Source organism: Sapajus apella, unplaced genomic scaffold (genome assembly GCF_009761245.1).
Source record: "Sapajus apella isolate SASKATOON/1434 unplaced genomic scaffold, GSC_monkey_1.0 scaffold149, whole genome shotgun sequence".
NCBI classification, from domain to species: Eukaryota; Metazoa; Chordata; class Mammalia; order Primates; family Cebidae; genus Sapajus; species Sapajus apella.
In genome coordinates this window covers 341,809-353,937 of record NW_022437089.1, presented here as the reverse complement: position 1 = coordinate 353,937, position 12,129 = coordinate 341,809, and the positions used below count along the sequence as shown (strand labels likewise).

Here is a 12,129-nt window from a genome sequence, read left to right as displayed (position 1 = left end):
GGAGAGGTGGAGAGGTGGGGGGGACGGAGAGGTGGAGAGGTGGGGGGACGGAGAGGAGGAGAGGTGGGGAACGGAGAGGTGGAGAGGTGGGGGGACAGAGAGGTGGAGAGGTGGGGGGACAGAGAGGTGGAGAGGTGGGGGTCAGAGAGGTGGAGAGGTGGGGGGACGGAGAGGTGGAGAGGTGGGGGTCAGAGAGGTGGAGAGGTGGGGGATGGAGAGGTGGAGAGGTGGAGGGCGGAGAGGTGGGGGGTGGAGAGGTGGGAAGGCGGGTGGGGTGGACTCACCGATGAATGCAATGGCCTCCGGAAAGAACTGCGACAGGTTCTGGCTCCAGTGGTCGGAGATGGGGATCTGCTTGTAGTGAAAGTCACCATTCTTCTCGAAGAAGTTTGGGAGGTTGGGGGTGACATTGAGGATGTAGCGAATGCCCAGTTTGGCCAGGCTCTCCAAGTTGGCTGAATCCCGGGCGCTGCCCAGGTAGAGGTTGGGCAGGATCTGGACAGGGAAGGATGCCCGAAGCCCCACTGGGGGGGGTGTGACACCCTCCGAATCCAGGCCGCAGCTCATGGAGTCGCGGTCAGCCTCGGATTCCGCATCAGAGCAGTCGGAGCCCAGGCACAGGCTGCCCAACCCCACCACGGGTGCTGGACTGGGCAGCGGGGCCAAGCTGGAGCTGGCACGGCCACTCAGACTGGTCTCACATAGGTGAGGGCACTCGGCCTGGAATCTGCTGAAGCCACCTGTCAGGGAGAGGGCATAGGGCCTGCTGACCTGGCCTCCTGGGCAGCCAAGTGCCTCTGTCTGGGGCTGGGGAGCTAACCCTAGACAAGTCAGGGGGTTTGCAAATGTTCCGAAAGGGAGCACAAAAGCCAGCAGCTTGGTATGTCCTGGTGCCCACATGGGGCCCTAGCCACCCTCACTGAGCACTCTTGGCCACTGCTCTGGACAGCAAGTGCCCACTGCAGCTGCTGGGGCTGCAAGAAGCTGGGCTCACGCTGAGCCACCCAACAGGATCTTACACCCCTAGGGTCAAGCTGAGTCTACATGTACTGCCAGCCTCAGGGAGGACTGTGGCCATCAGTTAAAGACAAGGAAGAGCCCAGATGTCAGTTCTCTGCCTGGGCGTCTTCTGAGTATGCTCAGAGATGAAGTGGGACCCCAAGATGTGGGGAGCTTGGGGGAGAATGGAACATTCCACCAGAATGGCTGTAAAGTCCCAAGAACCCAGCACCTCTGTTTACAGATACTACTGTTTTCCCGGGCTGGAAAGCTGACACTTTATATGTCCCTAACACAGTCCAGTGGACCTTTCTTGGCGACGGCTGGCTCTGGATTCACGAGAACCCTGTCTCTCACCTGGGCCTGTTCCGCCTGCCTCCCCTTCCTTGATCCCCCCCAGCCTTCCACCCCCGCCCTGCTGCTGTCCGACCCCTGCCTCCCTTGCTCACTGCAGAGACCGGGGAGGGCCCGCACTTTGTACTTCCCTTTTGAGCATCCTGGAAACTAGCTCAGGTCAGGCCAACTTCCCATTTTCCAGACTCAGAGACTGGGGCTTCAGAGTGAAGACCCTCCGGAGGTCGGGGCTCCCCTCCTCTCAGAGCAGCCTGGCAGGTCATCAGGGGAGGGGGGCCTCAACCCGCTTTGGAAAACAAGAGGTAGGGCTGGCCTAAGGTGAAAGGAATCCCGAACCCCCTGGGAAGGAGGGCCCCGCAGCACCTACCCTGGAGGTAGTAGGCCAGGTAGCCTTCCTCCCGCAGCTTCTGCAGCAGGGTACCCAGCACTGACTCGGTTTCCCACTCCTCCGTTTCAGCCTCGGCCTCCCCGCGCCGGCGCCGGCCCCCACCCTGGTCGTACAGGAGTACTGGGGCAGGCGGGGGCGGCTGGAGCGGCGGTCCCGGCAGGAGCGCGCGCACCGACAGGCTGCCCCTCCGCAGGCGGCGCAGCAGCAGCGCGGGTAGGGCCACGCTCAGCGCCCCACCGATGCGCGCGGACTCGTACAGCTCGCGGCTGCGGCAGTCCAGGAGCAGCAGTTGCGGCCGCGGGGGCGACAGCTCCCGGCGCAGCCACAGGCACGAGCGCCCCAGGCCCTCCATCGCCGCTCCGCTTCTGACACGTCGGACCGCGGGCACTGCGGAGAGAGGGAAGGCGGTGTGAGCTCCCGGAGGGCCGAGGGGGCTCAGACAGGAAGCCGGCCCGGCGTCCTGAAGGCGGGAGCCCAGGGCCCCCCATCACGAGGATTCCCAACAAGGTGCCCCAAGAAAACCCCCGAGGAAGTCTCTCAGCACGGGGAAAGGTTCTCCAGAAAAGGGTACCCCGAGGCCGCAGCTGTTTCCCTCCTTATCCCCTTTCTGCTCCTCTCTCTCGGCCTTCCCGCGATCGCTCCCCAAGTTCCACCTTCCGACTTTGGTGGGGGGGTGTGAGTGTGAGGGGTGCCGTTCAAGACCCAGATCTCCCCCATGGCCAGGTGGGCCAGGGAACAGAGGCGGAGCAGAGGTGCTGGGCCTCAGCGAGTCCTCTCAGAGGTGACCTGGCCCCCAGTGCCCCATCTCCCCCCACCCTCAGGAGAGAACAAAAGGAGAGAGACCTGGAGCGCGATCCGGCGGTAGGCGACCGCGCGTAGACGTTCTGGCCACGGCCACTGCCACAGCGGAACGCGGGGCGCCGTCCCGGGGCAGGGAGTCCCTAGGCCCGGCCGCTAGGAGAAGGCGGGGCGGCGGTGCAGGCTCGCACGTGGAAGCCGAGCCCCGCGCGCCCGCTCAGCGGCCGCTTCCTGGCAGCTGGACCCAGCTTCCACCTTGGAGACAGCCTTGGGACGTGGAGTTACAACTCCGAGGGGCGGGCCGGGGCGGGGCTGCGGGGGCGGGCCTGGGGGCCAGTGAGCCAACGGGTGCTAGCCGAAGGAAGCAGTCGGGTGGGACCTGCGAGTAGGCTGAGCTGGGGCTTCCACCGAGGCGGGACGGGGTCGGGGCAGAGGCCAAGGGCAGGTCAGGGGCCCAGCAGGGGACCAGCTGCGGCTCCCCTGGCCGGCGCCAGCCTGGCCTCGGGAGGCAGGGGGAGGGGTGGGGACAAGAGCCCAGCCCCCCTGCTGCAGAAGCTGCCTCCAACCCAACTCACTTGGTGATACTAGACCATCCTCTCCCCTGCCTGGATCTCAGTGGCACCATCTCTGTAATGGGCTCATAGCTACTAGCTTGGCCAAACATGGGATGCCACTGAAATGGCCCAGGGAAGGAGGAAGCCGGACCAGAAACTTTCTGCAGCTTTGGCCCAGAGCTCTGCTGCAGGGCTAGACAGGCAGAGGCAGCTCCTGGGCACCTCCCACCTTAGCCCGCTTCACTCACACAGCACTGGCCAAAAGCACCCAGGAGCCCTGAGCTCCCAGCCCTAAACTGATCCTAAGAGTGACCCCTGGCTCCCCTCTTGGCTGATCAACATGGAGAGAAGTAGTTTCCAGCTAAATATCTCTCACATCCACGCCTCTCTCCCCTGTCCCCTTCCCTAGCCAAGGGCTCAAATTCATCAGCTCTAGGCCAGGTCACTGTCACGTCTTGCACAACAGTCTCCAGGCCTCCGGGCCTCCTGCAACGACATGCCCTCCACCCTGCCCTGCCCTGCCCAATGTCAGAATGCCATCCACTCAACCAAGGCTGGTGGCCTCCATCCTTTCCTCCATGGGCACAATAGGCAGGGCAGATCCACAGGCAGCCAGGGCACTGCACAAGGTCTCAGGTGTGGTGAGCGCTGAGACAGGAGACCAGGGTCAGGGGGAGGTGTCCACAACACTGGCCTGGCTAAAAGTCCCTTCTCTGCTTAAAGCCCAACAAAAGCAAATAACAGTGTTGAAGGAAAATGTACAATAGATAAGATAAAGCTCATACCCAACCAAAAGGTTAAGACCCCTGTAGATAAATGGGCAAAGAACCTGAAAACACTGCATACTGCAGGAAGGAGGGAATGCCACGGCCTTACAAATATTTGGGGGAAGGTTCAACCTCAGTCGTGGAAGGAAAGCAGCTCCAAAAAACAAGTAACAACGACCAACGAGGTAACACTTCCCACCTTCTGTGCTAGAAATGTCCTCAGGTTTGAGAACACCCAGTGCTGGCAAAATTGCTGTGAAATCAACGTGCTGTTCAACTGTTGCAGGGTTATATATTGGTACGGCCCTTTTGGAAATTAATCTGGCAATATCAAGAGCTAGGAAAAAATCCCAACCCTTTGACCACTTTTGGGAATCTAAGGAGTTAAAGTAAAAGAAATCAAAGTTATGCACATGAGGATGGGCACCACAACACACTTCTCTAAGGAGTGGAAAATGGAAAGCCAGTCATTACGGCCAGTCGGTCCGCCAGAGAGTCCTCTCAGGAGCCACGGAGTCAGAGGAGAAAATGTCTGAGGTCATGGTTAGGGAAGAGGGCAGGTGATGGAAAGCTGGGGGTGGGTGAGTGTGAGGGGTGCCGTTTGAGGCCTAGATCTCCCCCACGGCCAGATGGAGATCACCTCTAAGGGGCTTCCAGTTTCCCCTCCCCCTCCCTTCTGGGCAGTGGGCTGCTAGCCGGGGACTCCCAGGACCTTGGCACTGGGCTGCTGTCTGGCCACACCCCCATGTCCCTGTCTCTAAGATGAGTCCTAATTCACGCATCCAGGGGCTTTGGGCAGCTGGACTGTGCCCTTCCTTCTCTTGCCCAGTGGGCATGGGCCGCAGCCCAGGCCTCCCTCCTATGCCCCCTGCCCAGGTTCTGAGATTCTGCTTCTTTCTTCAGGCCCCCTCCTCCAGACAGCCTTCCCAACTCGGAGCCAGTGGTCTCCCTCCTTTGTGCTCCCCAGTGTGGTCACTTTCCCCCTTTCTCAGTGTGTTCCTGAGGCAGGAACTCTGACTTCTGTCTTCTGCCTCCTCCTATCTCAGCCTAGCCCCACAGTGGTGGAGGTGGACACTGGTGCCCAGCCCAGAGGCAGCCCCACTGCAGCTGTGGGTGGGAGCTCAGAGTGGGCAGGGATTGAAGGCACCACCGAGGTTCTGCCATGTGCCAGTCTGGTTGTGGCTAGTGGAGGTGGCACAGGGCTGTGAGCAGCCCGGAGCTAGACAGCCGTGTTCCCCGTCCCCCCCCTCCCCAGCTCAGTCTGGCTGGAGAGGGAGCTCCTGAAGTGCTTAGGCCGCTCTGGAGAGGGCTCCCTGGAGGTGAGAGGAGCTGGGCTAGGATGCGGATGAAGAGAGGCAAGTCTGAAATGGTGAAGGGAGGGGAAGGCCAGGATCCAAGAGTCCACGGCTGCCGACCCTGGCGAGGGGCTCCCTGAACGTAACTGCGGAACCGTGCTGGCAAGCCCTCCCACCGGGAGAAAGCATTTAGGAGGGGGCCATAAGGGCCTCATGAGGAGGCCATGAGGGGCTCAATCTCCAAAGTCAGAGCTCAGAGTTCAGGGCCCACAGCGCCCGCAGCGCCAGCAACAGGACAAACGGGAACCTGTTGCCGCCTCCGCACTGCAGGGCTGAGCGCAGCCAACCTCCTAACCCCTCTCACCCGCGACCCTCGCCTGACTGCCCCCACTCAGGCCCCCAGCAGCGCCAGCTCTGGGCGCCGCCGAGCCCCGCAGCCGCTCCCGGGTGGGCTGTGCTGGGGGAAGCCGCGTCGCGCGCCCGGGCCTCTCCTGACCCCTCCGGCGGGCGGAGCCAGGCCGCGCGCTCGCTGCTCGTCGCAGGGTGGGCGCTGCGCCCGCCTCCCCGCCCCCGCCGGGCACCCCGGGCCTCTGCCTGGCCGGGCCTGCGCCCCCTGGAGGCCGCGGGGAAGCCGCCGTCTGCAGGCCTCGCGCGTGCCGTGTGCGCCCTCTGGTCCCGGGGGCCTCCCGAGAGCGGCGCGGCGCTGCCTTCCCACCCCGAAATGCACCGTTCCCGCCGGGCCGAGTGGCAGGATTTCGGCTGTCGCGGCAGGGTCACATGGCCAAGAGCACAAGTCCCAGCGACAGCGTGTCTGCCAAATCCAGTGTCTTTTCCATCAAATCCACTTTCTGCTTTTCCTGGTTGGTCTCCTCGCGGGACTGGGAGTTCGTCCAAGGCAGGAACGTGTGTGTGCCCGGCCCCAAGCTGGCCCCAGCCCCCAGTGCAGGGCCTGGCACGCGCCCGGCGCTCGCGGAAGAAATGCTCGTTAACAAAGAAGGCATGAATGAATGAAACCAATTGTTGCCTGAGGGAGCTGCTCCTGCTTTTCCTTCTGCCGATCACACACTCCTCCCCCACCCCGACACGCACAAGCACACGTGCACATACAGCTCTCCCCGTAACACACACGCAGGCCGGCACCCAGACAGCGCGCGCGGACACCAGCTCGCATGGAACCCACCTACTACGTGCTGGTCCGGCAGCTGGCGCCCCTTTGGTCCCACCTGGGCCGCCTCCATTTCAGCGGCGGGCTCTCTCCACCTCCTCCCAGCCCCTCCCCCCGGCCCCTTGCCTTCACATCTAAGTACCCTACCTTGCACCCCAAGTGCCTTCTTTATCTCTTAGGGAAGAGGCCAAGCCAGTCGCTGGGGAGTCTCAAGGTCTGTTTAGGGAGGCACCTGGGGAGCCCAAGGCTGATCAGCCGCTGCCGAAGGAGAGCCAGAGGTGCCTGGCAGGGATGCCACCAAATGCTGCAGCCTCTAGAGTCCGCGTGCCAGGTGTTGGGAGGGAGGGACTCAGAGATGTGCTGGGGGTGTCGAAGGGTATTTGTGATGCGGGCGGGGTAGGGTGCTGGAGAGCGTGAATCCAGCAGGTGTGCGCGCGTGCTGGGGCGGATGAGAGTGCGCGCTGGAGATGCTGGAGGTGTGTGCCTGGTACGTGGGGATGTGGATTTGTGATGGGACCTCGCTCCCGGGTGGGTGGACTGCAGTGTCTCTGGGCTGGGAACCTGGGTGGGGTGTCTGTCATGGGATATGGGGAGTTCAAGGTGGCAAGGGCATGGTAGGGGGAGCTATGTTAGTGCAGGTATCGCAGAGATGTGTTGGAAGCATGCGTGTGCGCCTGGGTGTGTACTGGGGCGTGGCAGGGTCTCGGTGGGTTGGCATGAGTTGGGGACAGTGGTGAGTAGTGGCTCAGGGGCTGCTAGTGTGTGCATTACAGGGACCCGGCTCTGTGGTGCGTGGTTTGTGTGCGCGCGAGTGTGCAGCCGGTCTAAGTGGCAGCGGACAGGGGAGGTGCACGGGCGGGGTGCACGGGTGTGCGGCGGCAGCACCCAATGGGTCTCCTAGGGGCGCGTGCGCCGGCTTCGTGGGGAGTGCGTTGTCAGGACTTTGGGGGTGCAGGGTGGAGGAGGGGGTGCACGTCGGGGGGTCAGCCAGGCCGGGTGGGGTGGGGGTGGGGTGGGGGTCCCGGAGACGTTGCGTGCTCCACTCACCTCTGCTCCGCTCGGTTCTCTGAGCCTGTTCCCTGCGTCGCGGCCGGGAAGTTTCTGAAGCTCGGGCGGCGGGAAGCGCCACTGCTGCCGCCTAACGCCACCGGAACCCCGGGCGGCGGCCTTGCCAGGAGCTGAGGGGCAGCCGCCGTCGCTGCGGAGGGAAACTCCAAATCCCGCCCCCGCCGCCGCCGCCGCCTCCTTCGCCTCCTCCCCTCCCGTCGCCGTCTTCTCCGCCCCCTGCCCAGGAGGGGCAATGTAGCTGGCGGCGCGCAGGGAGGGAGCGGGGAGGGGCCGCGGCCTTCCCGGCGTCTCCCTCCACCTCCCACGCCCCCGCCCGCCTTCCTCCCACCTGCAAGCTTCTGCCCTCTCCGCCCGTCCTGCACGACGCGCCTTGCATTCCCCGGTCCCCAATGGCGCTACTGAGGGGGGACTTCCGAGCTTGGGGCGCCGGAGTGGGGTTGGGGGCCCTGAACTAGACTGGGCCTGGGCTAGGGGGACGGTTGCTCCGCAGAATCTGCACCGGCACCCCAGCCAAGGGGCCCACTGAGGTCCCCAGAGCCATCTCCTGCTCCCACAGTGGAGAAGGTATAAAGTCTGGCTGACAGGGCTGCCAATTCCGCCCCCACCCCGGGTCCCCCTGCAGTGTGTCCTCTTATTCTCATGTGTCAGATTCTGGCTACTAGTAATAGCATTTGAGCCTCAGTGTCTGGAAGAGGTGGAGCCAGCATGTTGGGGGAGGGGCAGGGAGCAAGTAGGGAGCGGGTGTTGTCACCAGGTCCCGTTAGCTTTCTCCTCTGTACCACAGGTCACACCCATTGGCACCAAGGACCTCATTTTATCCTTACAGAAGTTCTGGAAGTCTGAGGAGATTGTCCCCATGTTACAGCCTGGGAAACTGAGGCCGTGGCTCCCTGATGGTGGCACAATAGTGTAGTGGCAAAGTAGGATGGGGCTCGGGCTGGCTGAGTTCAGAAACCTAGAGCCTGAACCAGCGTGAGTGCGGAATATTGCGTGGGGAGGGGAGGGGAAGGGAGGGGAGGGGAGGGGAGGGGAGGGGAAGGGAGGGGAGGGAAGGCAGCCATCGAGGTCTGCACCTGGCCTTTCTGGGGCTCCCAGGTCAGCAGTGCATGAGGCTGGCCTCCTGCCTGCAGTGGAGGAGAGGTTGAGACCCGGCAGGAGGATGTGAGCATCAAGGGGGTGTCTTCTCCACCCAGGGAGCGCAGGATAAGGTGCGGCCAGGGAGGGCTGGAATGCCAGCAGCTCCGCTGGCTGCCTGGCTGTGTCTGCGGCAGCGCTGAATTCCCCTGAGTCATTACCCCTGGAAGAGACAAGGGCAGCAGCTTTGCCTCTGGAGCCCAGGTCCCTGCCCCATCTCTGGGTCTCCATTTCCTGGTCTGTACTTTTGAGGAGAGAGGTGGGACCATGTGATCTCCAAGGGCCCTCCTATCTGTGCAGTTTCAAGCCATGGTGAGTGAGCTGGGAGGGTCCTGCTGTCGCCAGCCAGGCCTGCCCGCCCTGCTCTGGGCCCGACTGCCCCCTGCACCTTTTCATCCTTGACAGCAGCAGAGTCCCTCCTGGAAGGAGGCCACTGGCCCTGCAACCGTGTCCCTGTTCTGGACACTGGGCCTCGTGGGGCTGCACAGAAGCTCTCCCCTACAGCCTTGGGGGGCCAGGCTGCCCAGGACTTGCCATGAAGGCGAGCATATGCAGCCGCCACTGGTGCCTGTACTGCTAGATGTGCTGAAGTTACGGGACCTTTCCTAAGAAAGCCATATACCATAGAAGCTGTGCCCTAAAAACAGGGGGCTGGCTTTCACATTCCCCCTGCACCGACGGCGCTTCCTGTTTGGAGAGGACGTGGGACAGCTGTGCCCGTGGCCTGGATGCTCAGCTGATCACCAAAGGCTTGGTGGGTGAGCTGACTCAGAGGAGTTTCTAGAAAGGTTGGTTAACACACCGCCCCCACCACCGCCACCATCCCGTGCTTCAGTGACTCAGGGCTGAGAGGCTGGGGGAGAAACGTTTGCATCGAATAATCCGCCCTCGTCCCTGCACAGCTCCCACTCCAGGCCTCCCAGTGTCTGCTCTACAGGCAACGAGACCATCGTTGCTGGAAAAGGAGCATGCAAAGGCCAGGCCTGCCCCGAGATGCCTCAGGAAATAGCGGTCCCCTCCTCATCCCCAGGGCTGGGGAAGAAAATGCAGAATGCTCCCAAAGGGGACTTGAGTGAGTGAAAGTTTGCTTCGCAGAACGAGGGCACAGCTGGGCCTCTGACTCCAAAGCAGCTGGGTCCATCTGCTGCTAACGGGAGTGACGGGGCGCCCCAGCCCTTGTCCTTTCCTCTGCGCCCCTCAACTCCCATTCCACCTGAACCCTAAGGCCACTGCCATCCTTCTCGTTCCTTCCTTGGGGATGGCCATTGGGAAGTGGCCGTCTTGTTTCCTGTGAGACCCCACGCCCTCCCAAACCCCAGAGGTACTCCCCAGAGACCCTGAAAGCAGCCCCAGGAACTGCCAGCCTGGGGCAAGGTGGAGGGGCCAGGGAGCTGCGCTTTGCTTGGGGTAGAGACGTCGTTAGCCTGGCAGGGCCTCAGGCGGCTGGCCCGACTGACGCCCTCTGACACGGAAGGCTTTGGCTGCAGGCACCTGGACCTGTTAAGGGGCATTTTGTTCAGGTCCCGAATCTGGGCCACTGTCCAGGTGAATGAGGTTTTGGGGAGAGACTGTGGGAAAGGTGATGGCTGTCAAAGCCGAAGTCCCCAGGCTACCCTGCTGTGCCGGGTCCTCCCTGCCTGTCACCCTGCATGGAACCTGGGTCACATCTACAGGCCCTGGTGCCAGGGTGCACACACATCCGGGACTTTATTTCTGGGTAACCATTGGGTCCTACAGAGGTGCCTTCTGCAGCTGAAGCCATCTGCTCACATGACAAGCCCCTCCGCTGTCCCTCCAACTCCTCCCTCTGAACCCCTCCGAGATCTGAATCTTCTAGATTCACCCCAGCTACCAGCTGCCGTGCCTTCAGAAGCACCCTACCTGTTCACAGCATCTCCCAATGGAGCCATGCCCAGACGTTGAAACAAAATGGCCTATAGTGGCTCTGAAATCTCACTTGCAGAGGAGGTCAAAGGCAGGCCAGTCAGGAAGCCAAGAGCCCAGGGGTGTGAGCAGGGAGAGATGGGAGGTAGGCGAGAGGGAAAGGAGGGGGCAGAGCAGAGAGCACCAGCCTGTGCAGCGATTGATTTCTGGGGGCCAGGACCTGGCGAGCCATTAACACCCCCATTCCAGGAGGGCTCAGGTTCAGGTTCAATACAATCCCCCTCCGGCCAGCTGCACGGGCTCCCTCTCCTTGTCTTGTCCTCCCAAGCAGCAGTGCACGTGTGTCTGGATATACATTACAGATGATATAATCCTTTTACTGGGAGAACCAGCTGCCCGCACCCCTGGGCTGGACGGGGAAGGGAGGCGAGGGGAGACAAGGAGTCTCTGTCCAGACCCCATGCAGCGGGAAAGGAGGAAAGAGGGTAGCAGGTGACTTTCCCGCATGCCCCAGGAGAGAGGGGAGCCACCAGGGGTGAAACAACGGGGCTGGGGGTACTGGGGGTGCCAAGGGCGTGCCCAGACGGCCTGGCTCCCTGCTGCAGAGCCCCCTCCCTTGCTGCCTTTCTGGCCACACTTCAGCATCCTCCCCCCGCCCCCGACAGGAACATGCTTCTCCAGTCAGGCGGTCTCATCACAGGTAACAAGATAAGGCACGAGACAGGCAGACGTGGCTGGGCCCAGGCGGGGGCTTGTGGCGAGCACTGGCCCTGGCTCAGATGTCTGTAGGGGTGGAGAGGGGCTCCTAGAGACTGCGGGATTTTCTAATCTCACTCCTTGGGGGCCTCTGCCCCTGCGTGTTGTCATAGCACCTGTTGGCTTGTCTGGCTGCATCCCTCTGCCACTCCCCACGTCCTGCCGGCACTGCAAGGCGCAGCCTGGGCCTGGACCCATCCCAACCCTCAGGCTGCTGAGCCCCTTGCTGCTCTGGTGTCTGGGTGCACCCAGCACCTCTCCTGACCACCACTGCTACTTGCCCAAGGCCCTGCTGCAATTGGGGGCACAGCTGGAGCTAGGGAGTCCCAGCTGATGGAGGCTGGTGCCCTCCAGGACAGGGCCTCCAGGCGGGCCACCCTTGGAAGCCATCCTGAGGCTTCCAACTTGCGCGCAGCAGCTCCAGGGACAGGAGAGGGTCTCCTCCCTCCCATCACTGGCGCCGTGACCCTGAGGACAAGCTGTGCTGTTTGCTGTACTTCTTGTTTGCTTCTGGATGAGGACAGTGAAGTTCGGGGTTGGGGGGGCTGTGACCAGGCAACACGCTCCAGTGTATAGACTCCATAGACTAGCAGCCGAGGCCCCATGGCCAGGGTGCCCCTCCACAGGGAACTGCCTTTGCCCTTGGGTGGCTCTTTCTCATAGGCTGAGGGACAGGCAGGAGGGGAGCCACTGGCCCGGGCCTCGGCCACCTGGCAAGCCACCCACCTGGCCAGAGGAAGGAAGGAGGCAGAAGGGCACTGGACAGCGTGGGTGCGACCCAAACTGCAGAGAGGACCTGTCCTGCCCTTGAATGTGGGCCGCCCTGGCCAGGGTGGAGTTCCAGGCTGTGGTCCAGAGCGTGCGCACCCCAGCCCAGGTGCGGGCCTTCTTCTCTGTCACCCTCTGTTAGCCCTGCCACCCCCCGTCCCTGGGTTCTTGCTGCCCCCTCCTCATTCTCTGCCTGCAA

The 12,129-nt window shown here is 62.7% G+C and overlaps 1 protein-coding gene across 3 annotated transcripts in view; it reads right to left on the bottom strand.

Annotated features, from left to right (window-relative positions):
- The window catches only part of DUSP9 (dual specificity phosphatase 9), an 8,961-nt gene extending 1,419 nt beyond the window's left edge, over window positions 1-7,542 (bottom strand). Inside the window, exons 1-3 of one of the 3 annotated variants that reach the window (XM_032265213.1) lie at window positions 7,368-7,542; window positions 1,721-2,128; window positions 285-740 (exon numbers count right to left, since the gene is read on the bottom strand). In XM_032265213.1, the coding sequence (XP_032121104.1) occupies window positions 285-740; window positions 1,721-2,093 (829 nt within the window). In that variant the 5' untranslated portion in view covers window positions 2,094-2,128; window positions 7,368-7,542. Of the gene's footprint in view, window positions 1-284; window positions 741-1,720; window positions 2,129-2,584; window positions 2,802-6,467; window positions 7,145-7,367 lie in introns of those variants that run through there. The other 2 variants (XM_032265215.1, XM_032265214.1) reach the window with 2 other exon arrangements.
- Window positions 7,543-12,129: the final 4,587 nt, after the last annotated feature.